This window comes from Telopea speciosissima, chromosome 2 (genome assembly GCF_018873765.1).
Source record: "Telopea speciosissima isolate NSW1024214 ecotype Mountain lineage chromosome 2, Tspe_v1, whole genome shotgun sequence".
NCBI classification, from domain to species: Eukaryota; Viridiplantae; Streptophyta; class Magnoliopsida; order Proteales; family Proteaceae; genus Telopea; species Telopea speciosissima.
This window is the reverse complement of record NC_057917.1, coordinates 50,232,182-50,255,217: the sequence shown is the minus strand read 5'-3', so window position 1 is coordinate 50,255,217 and position 23,036 is coordinate 50,232,182. Positions and strand designations below refer to the sequence as shown.

Sequence of the window (23,036 nt, the reverse complement as noted above, 5' to 3'; positions counted from 1 at the left end):
ACTAAATTGACCAGATAAGAAAGAGGAAAAGGTAATTAAACTTATTTTCTAGGGTCAATATCATCCGCTTCTCCTCTAAGTATCCATAATAACAAACCCCTCCCCCAAGTTTGAATAATGATAATGCTCTCCCCTACTTTTGAAAGATTTTCTATCAACCTTACCTTAAGTGAGTAACTGTGTTAAAACAGGCGCTATTGGGCTCATACGAAAACTGGTTTGTTCTCTGTTAAGTCTGCATGGGAAGCCTTGAGAATGAAGGCGACCACGCCTAAATGGGTTTCAGCAGTCTAGAATCGGGATCTTCAACCTTGATTTTCTGTATTTGTATGGTGGCTTGCACATGATGCGTTCCCAGCTGACTACAAAGTGTGTCATAAGGCTGTTCCATTGGCGTCTAGGTGTTACCTATGTCTTGCAGCTTGCGAATCGGGTCAGCATTTGATTTTGGACTGCGTATTCTCGCACCATGTTTGGATGGAGGTTCTCTATCTTTAATGAGAATTGGTGTGGTTTCCCTTCAATAGAGCTACTCTTTTCCTAGTGGCGTAGAAAGGCCAAGGTGGTCCCCCTTCCCAAGACATGGGGAGTCTTGCTTATAATTTGTTGCGAGCAAATTTGGTTGGAGTGCAATAGACGCTGCCATGACAACTTGAGAAGATGTCCTATGCAAGTGGCAAAATTATGTTTTAGAGAGGTCGTGGACTGTATCCGGTTGAATGGGGTGCATATCAAATCGGTCCAGGATCTCGTTTGGGCAAGGAAACTGTAGGTTGTTGTTTCAAGACCTCCTGCAAAAAAACATAGTGGAAGTGAGATGGAGGCAGCCCCCTGCAGGTTGGTGAAAATTAAATATTGATGGGTCATCCTTGGGCAACCCTGAATCGTTGGGAGTAGGAGGGATATTTCATGACCATTCTGGAGCTGCTTTGCGATGTTTTGTAGACTATCAGGGCGTGAAATCGAATTTCATGGCTGAAATGGGAGCATTCTTTGCAGGAGTTAAGCAAGCACAAGAGCTAAATACTGGAAAATTATGGATTGAGAGCGACTTGGAATCAATGGTTTCATCCATACTTACTCGCAAGATATCATAGTGCTTTAGGCAGGCTTGGTGGTCTGTCTCTACTTTTCTCAGCTCCATTCAATGGCGCATCTCACATTGCTTTAGAGAAGCAAATTTGGTTGCAGATGCGCTTGCAAATCATGCGGCGAAAAGGAAAACCACAGCCTATTGGAATGTCACCCCGAATTTCATTGCTCGGGCAATTTACTGCGAAGCGCTCGAGCGGCCATACTACAAATACACATAATTTTCCTTTTTTTAGCTTTGTAAGATTTCCATGGTCTGTCTTTTTATTGATGGCAATGCCGAAGGTAAATTGACAGATCTCTGAGTTTTTCTTTTGGTAGCTTTCCATTATAACACTATTTTTTATCTTCTAATACACAACTTGCTAACCTTTAACCAAAAAAAAATTAAAATAGCAGTTCAGAAGATGATATTACCCTTTAATTGGAGTTAAAAAAAGAAAGAAGCCTTTCTCCCTTGTAATAGGGGAATCAAGAGAAAGAAGAAGGCGCCATGATTATAACAGTGATTGTTGTGATAATAGGTTGTGTTTGTATTCCTGAAATCCAATTGTTACAAGAGCAATATATATAGTTACAAGGTGACCCATTAGGGTTAGAACTCTATATGGGATGTACATGTGATAAGGATGCAAGTTGCTATATCTCACATGTGATAACAATAGAAGGTTTCTATCACCACATGTGGTGATTAATGGTAAGAGGTTTATACAACTAAGGTAACTGAGGATAGCCAATATATAGCGTTACTAGAATGCTAACGGCTATATTGGTCAATACACCCCCTCAAGATGAAGATTCCGAGCATTGGATCTTTAGCATGTCCCGCATGAATTGGAAGCGCGCCTTTAGTAGAGCCTTGGTCAATATATCCGCAATTTGGTCCGTGGTTGATATGAGCTAAACCTAAAGTTGTTTTTGTGCAACACGTTCACGGACGAAGTGAAAATCGATTTCCACATGCTTTGTGCATGCATGGAAAACCGGGTTTGCTGACAGATATGTAGCGCCTATATTGTCAAACAATAGTATGGGTGCTGCATTCTGAGGGAGATCAAGTTCCTTGAACAGAGATTGAAGCCAAATAAGTTCAGCCGCTGCATCGGCCAGGGCCTTGTATTCAGATTCGGTCGATGAGCAAGAGACCATTTTCTGCTTTCTAGAGTGCCACGAAATGAGGTTTGGGCCAAAGAAAATTGCATAGCCCTCTGTAGATCATCTGTCATAAGGGCTGCCTTCTCAGTCCGCATCAGAAAATGCCTGGAGTGTGAAAGAGGGCTATCAATCAAACATAAGACCATATATAGCAGTGCCTTTGAGTTAACTTACAATCCTTTTCACTAAGCTCCAATCATCATCAGTGGGAGCATGCATGGTCGGACAGGCTCTATTTACTACAAATGTGACATCAGGATGGGTCAATGTAACATACTGTAAGGCTCCTACAATGGAGCAGCAGTGGCTGGGATTATTGAAAGCCACACCCCTGCATGCGAAGGCTTGGTGCTTGTAGCAATCGGAGTCAATATGGGCTTGCAATCAGACATGCCAGCCTGCTGCAGCAAATCATTAATATAACGTGTTTGAGTAAGAAGCAGGCCATTGCACCTAGGGGTGGCCTCAACACCTAAGAAGAAGTGTAGTGGCCCTAAGTCCTTGATTGAAAATTCAGTGGCCAAACCAAAGAGCAGCGCCTGTACCTGTGTAGAAGAGTTTTCAATTACCAAAATATCATCCACATATATCAAGATATACATAACGGATCGGCCTCTATGAAAAATAAACAGTGATGTGTCTGTCTTCGAGGCAGTGAACCCAAAACCGAGTAAAAAGGTAGTCAATCTCTGAAACCAAGCCCTGGGAGCCTATTTAAGACCATACAAAGAGCGGTGAAGCTGACACACATGATTGGACTTGGATTTATCTTCAAAACCAGGTGGTTGCACCATATATACCTCCTCACTCAATTCCCCATGGAGGAACGCATTTTGTACGCCTAACTGTTGTATAGGCCATCCATTTGATACGGCAAAAGCAATGATAGTCCGAATGGTGGGTTGTTTGACGACAGGGCTGAATGTCTCACTGTAGTCAACACCCTCCTGTTGATGGAACCCCTTTGCAACCAAACACGCTTTATAGCGCTCTCTTACATTTCACACGATACACCCACTTATAGCCCACAAGATTCATGGTAGGGGAGTGGGGAACCGAGGACCAAGTGCCATTTCGGAGAAGTGCATTAAATTCATCTGCCATCACTGTCCACTATTCTTGGAATTTTACCGCCTGAGAAAAACAAGTAGGATCAGTAGGGGGTTGGGGTGATTTGGGCAAAGTAGTGGTGTGGAGATTTGCGATCTGTTTGGTGACCTTGTAGAGATCGGTCAGGGTTCTGGTTCGTTTGGGTTAGGAGGATGGGGACCTGGATGGAGCGGGGCGTAATGGTGGTGGAGATGGGGATGGCGGTGGTGAAGTGGGAGGAGATGGTGATGGTAACGGTGCTAGTGGTGGTGTGGCGGGGAGGGCAATGGTGCAGTTTTGGTAAGGCACCCTAGCAGGTTGGGGAATAACCGTGGGAGCACTGGCCCATGGGTAGGACAATGGTGGAAGGGATGATGGCGATGGGGTGGGAGAGGAAGCAAAGGGAAAGACATCCTCAGAGAATCAAACATGATGAACATATCGAGTTTGATTGGACGAACGGTCAAGGCAATGATAAGCAAGGTGGTTAGGGCTGTAACCAAGGAACATGCAAGGAGCAAAGCGAAAATCAATTTTGTGAACATTGTATGGTCAGAGATATGAAAAACACAGGTATCCAAACACTCATAAAAAAGAATAATCCGGTGGATGGTGGAACAACAGCTGATATAGGGACACATCATTGGAAACCCGAGATGGTAACCTATTGATTAAAAAGACAGCAGACTCAAAGGTATAGTGCCAGTAAGTTCGTGGAACGGAGCTATGTGCTAGAAGAGAGAGTCCTGTTTCCACAATATGACGGTGACGTTGTTCCACCATGCCCTGTTGCTCATGAGTGTGAGGCAGAGAGACACGGTGGGAGATCCCAATGTTCCTAAAATAAGAAGAAAGAGAGCGAAATTCCCCTCCCTAATCTATTTGGACTGACTTTATTTTGCATGAAAATTGCCTTTCAACCAATAATTGGAATTCTTTAAACAATTGGAAAACATCAAATTTATGAATCATAGGGTAAAACCAAATAAACTTAGAATAGTCGTCCACAAAAATTACAAAATAAAGGTGTCCAGCGGGGGAAGGGGTGAGGGATGGACCCCAAACATCACTATGAATCAAGACAAGAGGAAATAAACTACAAGAGAAGGTTTTTGCTAAAGACTGATGACAGGACTTGCCAAGCTGACATGCAGAACATAATGAGGTCAGCCTGGTGGTAAGACATGGCAAATTAAAATCACGAACGAGACGGCGAAGTAGTTGAGTGTGAGGATGCCCGAGATGACAATGCCAACCATCAAGTGAAGTTCGGGTGGCGAGGAACGCAGCAGGAGATGGAGTTAGAGATGGAGGCACTTTGTAGAGACCCCCATCACTCGGTCCTGACAAAATTGTGGATTTGGTTCTCCGATCCTTCACAAAGAAACAAGAGGGGTGAAACTCAAAATAAACGTCATTATCCTTAGCAAAACGATGAACAGAAAGTAAAGGTTTTGAAATGGATGGAACATGGAGGGCATCAGATAAGAGCAAGTTGCGATTAGAAGAGGGAGAAGAGAGAGAGCCATAACCAATATGAGAAATAGGGATTCCCTTACCATTCCCAACCTGTAAAGTGTCTGAACCTATATATGGATCATAGGCCGATAATGATTAAATGTCCGGTGTCACATGGTGGGCTGCTCCAGTATTCGGGTACCAAATGAGGTGAGAGGTCGGTGGGTAAGGTGGAGTGGGTAGTAGAGGTGGTTGGGAAGACGATGGGTAATGGGTATAGTTGGCGGAAGGGTTGGATGGTGGTTGATAATGGAAGGGAGGTTGGGGACGATAGGACTGTTGGTTAGGGTTCCTGGGTTTAGAAAAGCACTGGGCTAGGTCATGGGTGTCATGGTTGCACCAATGACACCGTTGGAGCTCCCGTGGACCCCACGCCCATGGTAGGGAGCCCCACCCCCACGGCTAGACCATGAGTCTTGATTGGGTGGGGTGCGTTGCATAGTATTTGCTGACGGAGCGACATTGGTCTTTGAAGAATCAGTGACAGAGAGCTTTGTGAGCCTTGTGCCTTGAAGAAATTCATGGCTTAACAACATGGAGTGCAAATCGTCATATGTAATGGGTGTCGTGCGTGTGAGAAGAGAAGATACAATCTTAGAGAACTCAGGCATGAGACCACGAAAGACGTGCAAGTTAAAGGCACTGGGGCGTAGAGGCTGCCTAGTAGCACTTAATTCTTTAGAGATGGACTTGGCACGGCTGAGGAAGACAGATACCGACTCATCCGGTTGCTGCTATAGATCTTGCATAGCCATAGTGAGGGACATAAGTCGACTCTCAGAGGGAAAGGAGTAGGCAGTGTGGAGGGAATCCCATATGTCTTTACTATTACGCTTGCCAAGGATCTGTGGAAACACTTCTTCAGAAAGTGAGGCAATTAGCAAGCTGCAAATAAGAGAGTCTTGTCGGCGCCATTGGGTAGCACCATCAAAATCGGTTGGGCAAGGGTGAGATCCATCAACGTATCCAAACAATCCTTGGCCATCAAGGAATGGTTCAAGTTGAGTGCACCAGAAGAGATAGTTCTTGAAAGTAAGTTTTACCGAGATATTGCGATGCGCATGATGCAAAGAGGGGGGTCCGATGGATGTAGGAGAGGTGACAGGCAAAACACTGCCTAAGGAAGCATCTTCAAGGGCACCATCGTCTGGCATGGCTAGAGTAGAAGGAAGAACAAATAGAAAAGAAAAAAAGAGAAAAGAGGGTTGTGCGCTCATTTGAGCTTATGCGGCTCTGATACCATGTTGTGATAATAGGTTGTGTTTCCATTCCTGAAATCCAATTGTTACAAGAGTAATATATATAGTTACAAGGTGACCCATTAGGGTTAGAATTCTATATGGGATGTATATGTGATAAGGATGGAAGTTGTTATATCTCACATGTGATAACAATAGAAGATTTCTATTATCACATGTGGTGGTTAATGGTAAGAGGTTTATACAAATAAGGTGACTGAGGATAGCTAATATAGCGCGTTACTAGAATGGTAACGGCTATATTGGTCAATAGTGATGTTACTTGATGGTTATGGATAGTTGCTCTGCCACTTTGGATGAGGAAAGCTTCAGTTGAATGATGCATGAACAGATGGGTCTTTATCCACCTGTGAACAGAACACGACTCAAGTAGTTTTCTACCAACAGCAACATTCTAATTTGAGAGGAGATGCTACTATTGAATTCCCCAGCTTTTTTTTTGGTGAAGAAATTGAATTCCCCCGTAGAGAGAGCAATATTCTGCCTATGGGCCTAGGCAAAGCTTCAATCATGATGGCGAGAGTGGGAGGGGTTCAGGCTTTAACATGATTGGGCAGAGTGAGCAAATAGACCCTCCACACCCTCCAAGTGGACAAACTTTGAACCTTAGCAAGAAAACTCAAACATTAATCTCTGGTTCGTCTTCAAATTGACAAAGTCAATCACTTTTTCATATGGGTGAGCTTATTACTAAATCACAAACGGTGGATGCGAAAACATCAAATATAACTTTATTCTTTTAATTTAAGAATAAAAAAATAAAATAAAGGGGATGTTCTGTCTTGTGGTGATTTGAATTGGACACTCTCATCATAGATTTACAATTAAGGGATGATGTTCTCTATGCAACAGCGCAGCCAGTGCCATTCAGGGGGTAAGGTGGTTATTTTGCCCACCCCCATGTGTCTGAGCGCAACCTGCGCCAACGGCATAGAAAACATTCTCTCTACAATTAATTTTGAACTATAGACCATAGTTTCTTTTTTTAGGACAAGAGACTAATCTTATATTAAAGAAAATCAGCAGAGGAGGATCTCCCGCTGAGAAAAGTCATATTTACAAGAAAAGGAGGTGGCTTAGGCCACCAAGTTCTAGATAAAGCAAATTTAGAAGCTCCTGTTGCAAGGAAGTGAGCTTCCTTATTCAAAGATCTAGGGACAAAACGAAACTCAACGTTTATAAACCTTGAGGAAATAGATAAAATGTCCTCCACAATAGAGAGTGCAGCCCAATCAAGGGAGGATGGGATCCCGTTAAGAGAGTTGACAAGGGCCTGGCAATCTGAGAATAAAACCAGGTTTGGAAAACCCATGCTGCTAGCTAGCAGTAGTGCATCACGAACACTTTCTGCCTCCATAGGTACTACTGAGATACTCGAACCAGCCTTGCATTTAGCCGCAATGAAACGCTTAACACCATCGAAAAGAATTCCCCCCCTTCCACCTTTCATTGACTTATTGTTCCATGCCCCATCAGTGAAAACCAGTACAAAAGTTGGAGAAGATACAGGCATGCTGAAATCAAAAGACAAGCAGTAAGAAGAAGGATTAGTAATGGGCAAATGAGGATTAAGAAATCAGCTTATACCCAGTCTACCTTCTTCCACAGTATGATTAAAAGCTTTGATGGTGGCAGCAAGATTCAGATTTTCAAAGTTAAAAACTACCTTATTTCTGGTTTTCCAGATTTGCCAAAGAAGAGATGACCATTGGATATAATAGTCAAGTTGGTCTGGAACATCCTGATACTTATCAAACAAGAAGCAAATCAAATCTTTAAAATCATTACCTTGAAAGGAAGAAGTGTCCAAACTGAAAGGGGAAGCCAACCAACATGAAGAGGAAAAAGAACACCGAAACAAAGCATGCACAATGGATTCCTCATCCATAGTTGGAAAACTAGGTTTTTTTTACTTGAGTCGTCTTCTTCACAACCTGGTAATTCGGACGAGCTAAACTTAGTTACGTTTTTTATATTATTATTATTATTATTATTATTAACATTAATTTAAGCATAATACGTAGCACTAATTAGGCATCATTGAGAAGGAGCATTATTGATGAATGGAGTTATTTATAGTAATTAATTTCTGAACAATCATTTGGTTCATGCGATGACCATTCAAAACTACCAGTCAAATGACCCTTCAAAACCCCTTCAAGGAAGAAGAATCAAATGACCATTCAATGACGATTCACAAACCTCTTGTGTGTCCAGAACTACAATAATTAATTCAGTAATTAATCTCAATTAAAACCAAACTTTCTCCAATAACAATACTATTTTCTTCTCCTTCATCATGAGTTGGAACTTGGAACCGCATGATCTCCACTGTGATATGGAAAATAGTGAAATTACTTGGTGTGCCGTAGTGCAGTTTTGAACAATAATTATTATTACAATGGTACTTGTCAATGAAGGAACATGAATCAATGACTCTTCATAAACCCCTTCAAGAGAGAGAGAGAGAGAGAGAGAGAGAGAGAGAGAGAGAGAGAGACGAGATGGAGAGATAGAGCCAAGAGAGATGTATGGACTCGGCGGGTTTTAGTTGACTCGGGTAGAAACACCTAGTCTCTTGTGACTCGGGCAAACTCAGAACTATTCTGATCATTTATTTTAGGGTTTTTTACAATTACCATCCCAAAAACTTCGATATCTATTATTACCCCCTTAAAAACTTTCAAATAACTATTACCCTCCCCTGTTACATACTAATAACTAACTGACCCCACCGTTACATTTCCGTAACGGAGAGAGTTAGTCATGACAATGTGCCGTTGTCATGGATTTTCTAGGACCAAAATGCCCTTTTGAAGTGGTAATTGTAAAAAAAAACCCCACCCTATCACCATCCCTTCTCCTTCTCCTCTTTCTTCTCCTTCTTCTTCTTCCTCCTCTGCAACCCCAAACCTTGTTTTCTCCAAGAAAAAATGAAATGGAAAAATTAGAAAGGGAACGAAATGGACCGGTCAATGCTGAAATGCATGAAGTCCCAGTGAATTCCATCTGTGCCGGGCTAAATTAGTCGGATTTCTGATCAAAATAGCCGTGATTATGTGCTGTTATTCCTTTGCCGGCTAAGTTTTGCAGTAAAACAAAAAATAAAAGTACGTGCGAGGCGTTTCCCCTCCAAGTCTCCAACTGCAATAGATACAGCAAGCTGTGGTCAACTGGCCATGTCGCCTTTGTTATGAACGCCTTCATCCTGATGGAATTAAAAATCTAAAAAAAATAATTAGAAGCTGGATCGAGTTGGAGCGATGGGGGTTGGAATAGGGAAATTTTTTTATCGGGAATTTCAAGTATTCAATCTTAGAAAAAGAGCAGAGATCTTCATTTCTGTTAATAGTTTTACAATGGATCCAAATTCGAACCTTGCCTATTACATTGTATTTATCTCTGAATCTCTGATGGTGAATCTCGCACCGGTCCTTGTGGAGCTTAATAGCTAAAAAAATGTGCACTCCCGCTATCCCTCCTTGCCTGAACTCTGAACTCTTAATTGCCAGTTCGCCCCCGCCCCCACCCCCCCCCCCCCAACCCTTCAAGCCAAGTAGCACTGGCTGTCATATCCGAAATTCCGAATCGCCATTACAGCATCTGAAACGACGTCTCAGATCACTTAGCAGAAGATCCCTCCTTCAATAGCGGCTCTGCATATTTTTAATACCATGTCCGATACTAGGCAGAAGGCTATTTCATTTCATAGTGATTTCATCAAATATTTGGGACTCTGTTTTCTCTGGTGAAATTGAATCTCGATTCGTTCAAATCCTTAAAGCAAAGCCCCCCCCCCCCCCCTTCAAGTGGAGAAAACAAGGTTTGGGGTTGCAGAGGAGGAGGAAGAAGAAGAAGAAGGTGAAGGAGGAGAAGGAGGAGGAGAAGGGACGGTGATGGGGTGGGGTTTTTTTTACAATAACCATCCCAAAAGGGCATTTTGGTCCTAGAAAATCCGTGACAACGGCACATTGTCACGACTAATCCTCTCCGTTACCGAAATGTAACGGTGGGGGTCAGTTAGTTATTAGTATGCAACAGGAGAGGGTAATAGTTATTTGAAAGTTTTTAGGGGGGTAATAGTAGATATCAAAGTTTTTGGGATGGTAATTGTAAAAAACCCTTTTTTTTATCCTGGCCGATTCTACGTGACTCTCAAATAGGTTTTACCGAGTCTAAACCTGGTTTTCCAACTATGCTGCAGACAATATAAGTTTCTTTCCATGCCACAAATAAAGCATGCTTCTTTCAATGAACAATGACCTCTCAAAATTGATTAAAAAGTCTTAAAAGATTTCTTGCCTTTCTTCACACAGAAAATGAACAGTAACTTCTAATAGAATTAGGTCTTGTATATCATCAATGCGGAAACAAATTAGTATAAAGAGACAAAAGCATCGAACGCCTGTGGATTGAAAGCGACGCAGAAGTAATTGTGATAGCGGTTAAAAATGGGAACATCCCTTGGAAATTCAAGCAAGCTTGGCTTGGTGCAGCAAACTACCTCTGAGGCATCAGATGGAAAATCTCTCATAGCTGTAGAGAAGCCAACACCGTTGCAGATATTATTGCTAAAAGAAGTGCATCAACTCACACCACCCAACAATGGGATGAAGCCCCACTTTTTGCCCACTATGAGATTGAATGGGACGTGCAAGAGAGGAGTCGATTCCGATTCTGTTGAACGGCTGCCTTAGATTATTTGTGCTAGTGTAGGAGTACTCCCTTGATTTCCTGTTAATGGCAATGCCGAAGGTGGGATTTCAGGGATGCCCTACAAATAGCTTTCCTTTTTGAATGGCATAGAGCCATTTGTTGGTTTTGCATCTCTGGAGTCCCCAACTAGGGGACCCAAAGGAACTTGTATTTTTTCCTTATTTTAATACACACTTAGCTAACCTTTAGCCAAAAAAAATTAGTATAAAGGGAAAATTACTTGCCCCTCTCCTATACTATGGCCTAATTATACATTCTTCCTTTGAATTTTCTCCAATTACACCCAGACCTCCTCTGGTCGACGGTGTTAGTCTGCTGTTAATTTTAGTCTAGAAAATATTATTTTACCCTTATATAAAAACATCAAAAATAAAATTACAATGCTACCATTTTCTTCATCTTCAATCTAAAATACCATTTTTCCTCCTCCACTGCCAGAACCACCACCACCACCACCACAACTGCCGGCGCCGTCGGTGGAAATTTTCACTGAGGAAATTTCTTAACTGGCAGGACCACGTCGCAGGTGCAAGAAATGAAAAGTATATAGAAAACCAGGAGAGTTTGGGGCTCCAACCCATTTTCACTGAAAACCAAACCCCTATAACCCTCTTTCTTAAAAAACCCCAAAATATTTCTCCACGCCTCTTTTTCTGTTTTTTGATTCTCCTAAATTTTAATCTCTCTCCTCTCACGGTTTCACTCTCCCTTTCCTCTCATCTCTGTCTCTTCATTTTGCAATGCCAAGTAAATAGAATCCTAAGACTTAAAAAAAAAAAAGAAGATGGGAGTTACAAAAAATCTGAACAATAGAAATTGATTTAACAAATCACATCATGTGTAATTAGAATCCTTTTTTTCTAATGCATTCACTGCTATATTAGTCCTTCCAGTCTTCTGTCTCTCTCACTCCCAAACCATAACCTCAGTCGCCGACTATGGACGTATATGGAGTGTTCAACTCCCTAAGGATGTGATTGAAGACAAATATAGAAACCCAGTGGATTTGATTGAAGACAAATTGAAGATTTGATTGGAGACAAATTGAAGATCATTAGAGCTGTGATTGAATATAATTTAGGCAAGCCATGTGTGCATATCCTTGTATAATAGGTGTAAAGATTTGTAAAGATTTGTATAGATCACCCAACCGATTGGGGTGTCCATGTATTATTTATACCTCATGCAATACAAGGTAATCCAAGGCATTTCAACCCAATACTTGTGTCCTAACATGGTATCAGAGCTAAGGCTCTTTCACCTTCCTTTTCTTCAAAATTCTTCTACCTAAACTCCCCTCTATCATATCTTTTCCAATCAAATTCTCCACCCCAATCGGATTTCCTATTCCCCTCTCCCTTTTCACCTATTCTTTCTATCTCCTAGTCCCTCTCAAAACAGAAACGATCTCCTCTTCCCTTTCATTTCTTCATTCTCTCTTCCCAACACAACACAGCAACGATGGCATCCTCCCCTCTTTCATCCTCTCTTCCCAACACAACACAGCAACGATGGCATCCTCCCCTCTTTCATCCTCTCTTCCCCTCTCAACCTCTCTCCCCATTACAACCACCATCACTCCTCCATCTCTCAGTTCAACCCATCATCATCTTTCTCTGAAATTAAACTCTAAGAACTATTTATATTGGAAAGCTCAGATCATACCCTTTCTAAAGGCTCACAAACTCTATGGTCACATTGATGGATCGGACATATGTCCTGCTGCAACAGACACAGAAGCCGTGGCAGTTTGGATGCACAATGATGCCTTCCTTCTCTCATTTCTCATCTCCGCCCTACCCACTAATTATTGGTAAGAACACTGGCCGAGAACTATGGGACTGCCTTCATATTGCTTTTGGATCAGCCTCCAATACAAGAATGATGTCGCTGAATCTCAGCCTACATCAACTGTCTCAACATCCTGATGAATCTGTCACCAATTTTCTCCAACGAGCCAAGCTTATCTATGATGAACTCGCAACCGCTGGGGAACCTATCGCCACTGCAGCCTTTAATATGCATATCTTCAGGGCATTGCTACCAAATCTTCAAGATATTGTGCCCTCCCTCCTTAGCCGTGTTGATCCCATTAATTAGGATGACCTCCATGCCCTATTGTTATGTCATGAATTTCTTTGCTCCAACACAATACAAGGCCTGAATATCAATGATAGCTCTTCCCCTACTGTCAATTATGCCAACCGTACCACACAGCCTATGCAATCCCCTCTAAACCGTGGCTCTTCACAGTTTCGTGGGGGGCATTGGCGTGGGTTTGGTCGTGGTCGTGGTGGAAGATCTCCATTTGGGAATCGACAAGGGTGCTTGATTTTCCATAGAACAAATCATGTTGCTGCCAATTGTTACTATAGAAATCAAAACCAAGGACCGACCACCAACACCTATTTGACCCATCCAAGTTATACGGCTCCTGCTGCCTTCACCGCCAACACCCTCCCATCACCATCCTACTATCCCAACCCAAACCCACCGCTCCTCCCCACCCCACCCACCTCGCCACTTTACTCCTTGACCTGGTATCCCGATACCGGCACATCCCACCATGTCACACCCGATCTGTAGTCCCTTTCAAACTATGAGGCTTATACCGGCTCGGATAAATTGCAAGTGGGAAATGGTAAGACACTTTGCATATTGCACATTGGATCTACCCATCTCACCTCTCCCTCTTCTCACAAATCTTTTGCTTTATATAATGCACTGCATGTTCCTAATGTTTCTAAGCCTTTATTATCTGTTCAGAAGTTTGCCTAGGATAATGGGGTTTATTTTGAATTTCACCCCTCTCATTTTTTTGTTAAGGATCAGGTAACACGGCAAATAGTTCTTTTCGGACCGAGTAGCAATGGGCTCTACACCTTATCTCCATCATCACCACCTAGTGCCAATATTGCTGAAAGAATGTCTATTGATGGGTGACACCGCCGTTTAGGACATCCAAATGAACATCTTCTCCGCTACATGCTTCGTGTCAATAAATTAACCTATGAATCTTCCAAGTTAGGCTCCTCCTGTTCCGCTTGCCATTTGGGCAAAGCAAGCCGCCTTCCCTTTGGTCCCTCCCCCTCTATTAGCACCTTTCCCCTTGATTTAGTTTATAGTGATGTGTGGGGTCCCTCACCCACCCCTTCCCCTGAAGGGTTTCGTTATTATGTTATTTTCATGGACGATAACCCCAAATACATTTGGTTTTTCCCTCTTATCAATAAATCAGACATTTTTTGGATTTTTACCCAGTTTAAAGCACTTGTGGAACGTTTATTTTCACGCCAAATGAAGGCTATCCAAATTGACTGGGGGGTGAGTACAGAACTCTTCCCATTTATTTTGCCACATTGGGTATTAGCCATCGTGTATCAGCTCCCCACACCCATCACCAACAGGGTGCTATAGAAAGACGTCACCATCATATCACTAAAACCGGCCTAACTCTAATGGCCCATGGTAGCATTCCAAGGCAATTTTGGCACTATGCGTTCGAAACCGCTGTTTACCTAATCAATAGAATGCCCTCTAGTGCATCCCATGATCTCACCCCATTCCAATTGGTCCACCATAAACAACCAGATTATTCATTTCTAAGAACTTTTGGCTGTTTGTGTTTTCCCTACCTTCGCCCATATAATAAACATAAAAAGGATTTTCGATCTGCCCCATGTGTATTTTTGGGTTATAGCCCTTCCCATACTGGCTATAGATGTCTCGATCTAGCAGGAAACCGTATCTACATTGCTAGACATGTGCGATTTGACGAATCTCAATTTCCATTTGCGAAAACATCCTGTAATGGTACCTCATTGACAAGCCCAAATCCCAACCCCACTCCCTCGCCATGGGCCACCATAACGGTCCACAATCTCACCTCTCCCCCCCCCCCCACCCTACCATGCCAGCTACACATCCACCAACACCAAATACCCAACCCACCTCACCTTCTCCAAATCACCAAGCCCCCTCATCTGATTCATCTAACCCTCTACGCGACCCTCCCTCCATCGGCCAAGACCAAACCAGGCCTCTCACCCTTGGCAACAACGGCATAACACCACCACCTCAGCGTACTCGGTCCCTCACTGACCTATACCAACACACAGTACCCCTGGAACCCGCCAACCCACCACCACATCCCCACCCAATGAGGCTACGCTCCAAGCATGGTGCACCCATCGCCCTCACCTCATCTCTCCAAGTGACTGAACCTACTTGCTACACCCAAGCCAAACAAAGCCCAGAATGGAGAGCAGCACTGGTAGAGGAATTTAATGCACTGGTTTGGAATGGGACATGGACCTAAGTCCCCAATACACCTGGACTGAATATTATTGGTTCGAAATGGGTTTATCATATTAAACGATAGGCGGATGGTTGTCTGGAACGGTTTAAATCCCGGTTGGTAGCCAAAGGATATCACCAGCAACCAGGAATTGACTATACTGAGACATTTAGCCCCATTGTGAAACCCACAACAATTCACACCATTCTTGCGATTGCAGTTTCATAGGGCTGGAGTTGTCAATTAGATGTTCGAAATGCATTTCTTCATGGTGTCCTCAAAGAAGAGGATTGCATGACTCAACCTCAAGGCTTCACAGTTCCCAATTACCCCAATCATGTATGTCGGCTACATCGCTCCCTATATGGGCTCAAACAAGCCCCTCAGGCTTGGTTCCAAAGGTTATCACAATTCCTTGAGAAAGTAGGGTTCAATGCCTCCAAGATTGATCCATCCTTGTTCATATACATCACTAGCCCCACTAGAATATATGTCTTGTTCTACGTTGATGACATACTGATCACCGGCAACCATATCGATCAGGTTACTACCATGATCCAACAGTTGGGCACTGAACTCAGTCTTAAAGACTTAGGAACCTACATTTTTTCCTTGGGATTGAGGTCCATCAACATCCCCAAGGAATATTGCTATGTCAAACAAGGTATATAGATGATCTTCTCACCAAATCTGGGATGGCCGATTGCAAACCCCTTCTAACACCTATGTCCACCACAATAACACCATTTGAGTCAGGGGGTGAGTCCTTCAAAGATGATACTCAGTATCGATCCGTTGTTGGGGCTCTTCATTATGTGACTCTCACAAGACCTGATGTGGCTTTTTCGGTCAACAAGGTGTGCCACTACATGCATGCTCCCACAGAAGGCCATTGGGCACTAGTGAAACGTATTCTGCGCTATCTCAAGGCCACCCGGACTCATGGTCTACTTATAGAACAGTCAACTGACAACATCCTACAGGCATTCTCTGATGCAGATTGGGCAGGTAGCTCTGAGGACCGTAAATCTACAGGTGGATATGCAGTTTATTTAGGCCCAAATCTTGTGTCTTGGAACTCTAGAAAGTAGCGCATAGTAGCACGCTCTTCTACCGAATCAGAGTACAAGGCTGTGGCTGATGCCTCTGCCGAACTTGTATGGCTGGAATCTCTTCTCCATGAACTTGGCCATTCCATAAGTGGACCTCCAATTTTATGGTGTGACAATATTGGAGCCACTTATTTTTCCGCCAACCCAGTTTTTCATGCTAAGACCAAGCACGTGGAAATTGACTTCCACTTTGTCCTGGATCGGGTTGCCAAATGACAGCTGTCAGTGCAGTTCATCTCCACCACTGATCAAATAGCTGACATTCTAACAAAGGCACTGTCAACGGCCAAGTTCCAATTCATGCGCGACAAGTTGAAGGTCCGCTGCCTCTCCCCTCCAACTTGAGGGTGTGTATGGACATATATGGAGTGTTCAACTCCCTAAGGATGTGATTGAGGACAAATATAGAAACCCAGTGGATTTGATTGAAGACAAATTGAAGATTTGATTGGAGACAAATTGAAAATCATTAGAGCTGTGATTGAATATAATTTAGGTGAGCCATGTGTGCAATATCCTTGTATAATATTCTATTTGTTTGCGGCCCAAACCACCCGGTTCTGGCCAGGCTGGGTACTCGACGTTGGACCAAGGTCGAGAGAGGATGCCGGAACGTGGCTGGCCTTGGCTGTTGGGGGCTGGCCCACGTGGCAGGAATGAAGGTGGTGCTGAGCACAGAGCCGTGTCTCGTGAAAGGCGTGGGCAGAGAAGAGCGAAGGTGGGTCCCGCCACTGCTACAGCAGTTGGAGTGAGAGCAGGGATGGTGGCTTGCGTGGCAGCACCTGATTAGAGCTTGGGAGATATGGACTGAAGAGGATGGCCTTGGAGGGAGCAATTGCACAGACTGATAACTGCCAAGGCTTTTCTTATATAAGGGGGAGGGCTTATCCGTGAGAGGACACACAAAAAACACCAGACAACTAGCATTTGTTCTATTCTCTTTATGTTTCGCCTTTACTTGTTTGTTCTGCATTTCTTTTTGCAATTCTTGTTGTCATTTGAGGCTGAAGGGAATGTACAGTCACATACTAGGGACAGTAGGAGTGTATGCGCACGGCTCACACTTGTAACTGGTATAATTGGTTAATGCATTTACTATTTCAGTTCATTGTTGTTTGTGTCTCAAAGTTCTTTCCTTTCAGTTTGAGCAGTAGCAGCTCAGGCTATAGTCTGTGGTTGTTGGCTTAACCCAAAAGACCTTAGATCTACTCAGGCAGGAAGGATACCTACTAGCCTGGTAAGGAGTCAGATTAGGCTGTTCTCGGCCTCGTTCGAACCTACGCAAAGGTTCTGGCACGCCCGCACTATTCGCACCACATGCGTACCCCGCGTGTAAGTGTTTGGGAGTTTTATCACCAACACTATTATCACATGTGATAATAGGTGTAAAGATTTGAATAGATCACCCAACCGATTGGGGTGTCTATGTATTATTTATACCTCATGCAATACAAGGTAATCCAAGGCATTTCAACCCAATACTTGTGTCCTAACACCGACTTTCAATTTTTATCTCTGTTTCTCTCCTGTTTGGATAAATCAGCTCAAAGCAAGAGTACCCGCCAAGTGCTTTGAAGGTACGTTCTGTAAATGCTACGTACTCTTTTGAAGGTTCGGGTTATGTTTTAGTTGTAATTGTTATTTTAGGTTTTTGGCCTGTTGGGTTTAATGAGGTCTTTCCAATGGTTTCGGTTCCGCTTGGGTTTGAGATTTTAGTGTCTGAAAACAAAAGTTGGGTTTCTGAAAGTATGGTTTTGACTTTTGGGTTCTTCGAGGATTATTGGAAAGATTATGATGGTTTTGCGGTTAGTATACGGTATAACTTGGGAAACAGAGCTGCAACTGTGCCTGTGTGGATTGTTGGTGGTGGGATTAGGGTTTCTGAGAACTCTACATTTTTCCGTTGCTGCCTTTTTAAGGCACCAGACGCGGTGGTGGTTGCCCCTTTTTTTCATTGCTGTTAGTTTATAAGTTTGGAAAATGTTCAACACCATCGTACGAGTTGAGTAAAAACAGCAACAGTAAAAAAAAAAATACAAAAGCCAATTTTGATTCAATATCAAAATCAGAGATTGTAGGAACAAGAGGAAGAAAAAGAAGAAGGGTAAAACGGTCATCTCACAAGGATATAGGGTTAGTTTAGGGATTACAAAAATTATTATAAAGCCATGTCACCACGCTAACGGCATGGGTGTAATAGTAATTTTTCAAATTAGAAAGGCTCGAAATGTAATTGAAGAAAATCCAAGGAAGGAATATGTAATTAAGCCATAGTATAGGGGAAGGGCATATAATTTTCCCTACTACAAAATAATGAGTTAAATATGCTGACATATAGCTAGAGGGATTGTAAATATGCTGACATATAGCTAGAGGGATTGTAGATCTAGGAGCGTCTGTAGCATGGCTCGTGATCCTCTACGGCGTGCTGCCCAAAGCAGCCAAAGTAGTGCACTAATGAGGTGAGGCACAATGATCACCTTACCTCGACTCTGGCAAAGCGCTGGGGCAGGGGTAAGGCGGTCATTGTGCCACACCTCATCAGTGCGCCGCTCTGAATGGTATGAATAGGCGCGCTGTAGAAGATCTGGGTTGCTATAGCATATCATGTTGCATACTCAACTTAAGCCTACACACGCCTAACAGATACAGATTCATCCGTTAGATTATCACTAATGATCATAAACTCCTAATAAACCAATTAATAAACTCTTTACAACAGTAAGGAAGGACAGATGCCGATGGGCTAATAGCTTATGTCATCAGTGTCAAACAACCACAATTAATTATTAGGCAAGATTGAGTTCTATGTGGGGGAGCGTGGCTCTGCACATGTAGAGCCCATGGGAGAACACGCAATGGTATCAATAAGGTGGTCATTATTGTTTTTCATGGGAATGAAATGATCATTTTGCCTCCATAAATTTGGGTACAGTAACTCAGAAAGTGCACTCCCACGCACAGAACAATTTCCTCAATTATTTATGCAAAAAAAATTTATGTGGGCGACTGTACCATTCACGCCTAGAGGGAGCACAATCCACACGCATGATGTCAGTGGACGTCCCACCACACATGATGCCAGCACGGACGTTATACAATCCAAACGCAAGAATCATTTTGCCATCTCCTTAAATCTTAAAAGTGATGAAGTTTGGTAAACCACCAGCTCAAAAGCTAAATTGTACACCCCTTCACAAACCAGTGTTCATGTTAAGGGGTGATGTCATAAATGTCCCTCATATAAACAGTGATATGCAATGTTCATAATCTTGATATCGTCTAGATTGGGATCACTCAAACTCGGATAAATATGACAATTTTGTCTCTGGTCTTTTTTATAAAAAAATAGATTTTTTTTTACCTTTATACCCTTGTCCGTATAACGGGATCAAATCGATATCAAGATTAGTCTCGATCAATATCGATCTGATCAAGCCAAAATCAACGGATCCAATCTAAGATTAAAAACCATGGTGATATGTTGTTGACTTGGAATATTATGCTATATTTCATTGATTTTTCAATGGTGAATATATAATGTGTGAAAGTAAATATTACAATATAATTAGGATACATAATTTCCATGTAAAATCGATCCCAGAGATCTTGAGGAGTCTTGGGCACCATTCCATATCACATGTGAACACAATTACCTTATAAGATGGAGAGATATTGAGAATACTTGGGCAGCACTCCATATCACATGTGAATAAAAAGAAAGAGAGAGTGTACCGTCTTGCGAGGGATGTACAATTTCAATTTTCTTTGAGCTGTCGTTTTACCAAATCCTCTCCCGCATCTGAAAAATAACAACAACCCATTCAACCCCATTAGAGAAAACGCAAGAATTATTTCCCCATCTACTTAAATCTGAAAAATAAGAACAACCCATTCAAGAGAACCCCATTAGAGAGAGAGAGAGAGAGAGAGAGAGACAGAGACAGACATGTCAAACACCAGCGCCACCACTCCCTATGTGGTAGAGGATTACCGTGGAATGCTCCAAGTCTACAGTGACGGCTCTATAGTCCGCTCTTATCCGCAAAACCTCAACGTGGGTGTCCATGAAGATGGCTCTGTGATCTGGAAAGACGTCACCTTCGACCCAATTCATGGTCTCCAACTCCGTCTCTACAAGCCCTCTTCTGCTATCACAAGCACAAAGCTCCCAATCTTCTACTACATCCATGGCGGTGGATTCTGCCTCAGCTCTTGCACTTGGCCCATGTATCAAAACTGCTGTTTCCGTCTCGCATCAGACCTTCAAGTCATCGTTGTCTCACCTGATTATCGTCTGGCACCTGAGAATCGCCTTCCAGCGGCAATCGAAGATGGATTCGCAGCGGTTAAGTGGCTCCAAGCTCAGGCTCTTTCCGATAATCCCGACACCTGGTTGACTGATGTCGCCGATTTCAATAGAGTTTTTATCTCGGGAGAATCGGCGGGAGGCAACATCGCTCATCATCTCGCGGTTGGACTCGGAGAGGGATGGCCGGAGTTGGCTCCTGTTCGAGTGAGAGGTTATGTGTATTTGTCTGCTTACTTTGGCGGAACCCAACGTTTGAGGTCAGAGATGGAGGGAGGGAAGAAGGTTTGTTCGATATGGAGATTTCTGACAGGTACTTTTTCAAGCCCCCACCACCACCGCTTTGGCTCCGTTTTATGTTTCTGTTGTGTTGTATGTGATATTGGGACTATTTTAATATGTTTATTTGTGATCTTCTGGGTCGGGACTCGCGAGAGTAGTGTCTTGAGCCCTATCAGCGTTCGGGACATTACAAGTAAACGAAAGGATCAAAAGAGAGAAAGATGAGAGAGGAATGAGGGGAAAAAAAGGACTGACTAGAGAGAACTGAGAAGAGATCGATTCTAGCAGCGCCCCCCCCCCACCAAATCTTTATTTATACTGGTGTTGAATAAAAGAGAAGATTCCTATTTGTAATAGGAATCGGACATAGAACTAAACTTTAACTCAAATACTAACTAAACATAATTGTAATAGGACACTTAACACCAAATCTCGTTAGAAGAGAGATTCTTTTTCTTTAAACTCACCCAATCAAAAATCCTTCAATTCTCAAATGAGAATAAAAGGAATGATACTTTCCTATAATATCTTAATTGAATTATATGTAATGATCAATAAATTCAGTTTAATTCTACATCTACTTGTATCAAATCCTAGCAACAATTTAATCTATTCCATACATATTTGGATTGGAATTGACGAACAACCAACACTGATATTAAAGTTTATTTGTATCAAATAGAAATCGAAATGGGGCATGGCAAAGCGGTAAGGCATTGGGTTTTGGTCCCGCTACTCGGAGATTCGAATCCTTCCCTATGGAATTACAATTACAACCTTAAGTACCACTCGGTACATATAATTAATAGGGGCAAAAATGAAAGAATATGTTTGGACTTCGGAGATTCCTTTTCAAGCGGGCCACTTATGATATTGATTATTATTGTTCTAATACCACTAGAACAAATCTCATTTTTGGCGACGGTTTTTTCCTGTTGCCAAAAATCAAAATCTGTTTCTAAAAATAAGGGCAACGGTTTTCTAAGTCGTTGCAATATCTATTACCTTAAATGCCGAAACCGAAAATAGACAACCAAAAAAAGGCTCCGTTGGAAAAAATATATTCAACGACGGTCACTGCACATCTGACGGCTGGCAGCATCAGGTATGCATCCCAACTGCGGCCAGTCGTCAGATGTGCGATGGATAAGGGAGTATCCCAAAACCTTGATTAATTTGAAACTTTGTAACATGAAATGATATTGGACAGGTTTTGGAGTATGTCAATACCAGTTGGAGAGACAAGAGATCACCCATCAGTGAACCCGTTTGGACTTGCTTGCCCAAGCCTTGAACCTGTGGCTCTTGACCCTATCCTGGCAGTAGTTGGTAGCTATGATATACTAAAGGACAGGATTGAAGATTTCGTAAGACGATTGAAAGAATGGGGAAAGAAAATAGAGTATGTCGAATTCGAGAGAGAGGATCATGGTTTCTTTGTAATCCATCCCAACTCTGAAGCATCAAAGAAGTTGATGGAAATCATCAAAAGATTTATCACTAAAAACTCCAGCAACCAGAGCTGAGTTGCACTTGCTGCACACACTTTTTCCCTAGTGTCATCATATTTATTGCAAAATCATATTTTCTATGTCCTCCAATGTTTATAGTTCTGTTCAGATAGTAGTTACGAGGTGGGAAAAATATTCTTGAAGGTACATTGGTAGATGTAATACTCTTTTCGTTAAAACACATATCGGGGTGGGTTCTAGCCTTTGTCAGCTTTAGTTATATTTGCAACGTTGTTATTTGATTTAAGAATATCAATTGGTTTGGTTTCGGTTATAATTCGGTTCAAGATACGATATGTATAAACCGTAATTGAACCGAAACTGAATACTTTTATAACCTCAAACCAAAATCAAACCTAATCAGTTCGATTGATTCAATTTTCTACATTCAATTTCATTTGGTTTGTATATGATCTCCGTAATTTGGTTAAACTTATTCGGTCTTGTTTGGCTTCTTCGGTTTGTACGAGTCTAGCTTTGAAGAAGCAATTAAGACACGAAAGAAGAAACAAATAGAACTGTAAAATTGCAGAAGAGAATTGAGGAGACTCGATAGTCAAGGATGGAGTGGAAGAGAAAAAGTGAAAACTGGAGAACTTGTGTTATACCCTTTTAGGATTCATTATGATTTAGGTTCACTTTGGATTCAGTTTATACGCGTTACACTACGTTCAGTTTGGTTCAAACTGCCGGTTT

The 23,036-nt window shown here is 42.4% G+C and overlaps 2 protein-coding genes across 3 annotated transcripts; both read left to right on the top strand.

Annotated features, from left to right (window-relative positions):
• Positions 1-15,821: 15,821 nt before the first annotated feature.
• On the top strand, positions 15,822-16,217 carry LOC122650820 (uncharacterized mitochondrial protein AtMg00810-like). The gene has a single exon (XM_043844196.1). It carries the CDS (start codon positions 15,822-15,824, stop codon positions 16,215-16,217), a length of 396 nt encoding a protein of 131 aa, XP_043700131.1.
• Positions 16,218-20,155: 3,938 nt separating this feature from the next.
• Positions 20,156-22,375, top strand: LOC122650082 (probable carboxylesterase 15). 2 transcript variants are annotated; one of them, XM_043843383.1, is made up of 2 exons: positions 20,156-20,851; positions 22,030-22,375. In XM_043843383.1, exons 1-2 carry the CDS (start codon positions 20,188-20,190, stop codon positions 22,353-22,355), a joined length of 990 nt encoding a protein of 329 aa, XP_043699318.1. In that variant the 5' UTR covers positions 20,156-20,187; the 3' UTR covers positions 22,356-22,375. The 2 variants fall into 2 exon arrangements, with proteins under 2 accessions (XP_043699318.1, XP_043699317.1); XM_043843382.1 differs by having other exon boundaries at positions 20,156-20,860; positions 22,040-22,375.
• Positions 22,376-23,036: the final 661 nt, after the last annotated feature.

Coding starts and splice junctions, on each gene's coding strand:
- LOC122650082 (XM_043843383.1), top strand. CDS start 20,188: ATGTCAAACACCAGCGCCACCACTCCCTATGTGGTAGAGGATTACCGT. Junction 20,852..22,029: donor GGTTTGTTCGATATGGAGAT/TTCTGACAGGTA, acceptor AACATGAAATGA/TATTGGACAGGTTTTGGAGT.
- LOC122650820 (XM_043844196.1), top strand. CDS start 15,822: ATGGCCGATTGCAAACCCCTTCTAACACCTATGTCCACCACAATAACA.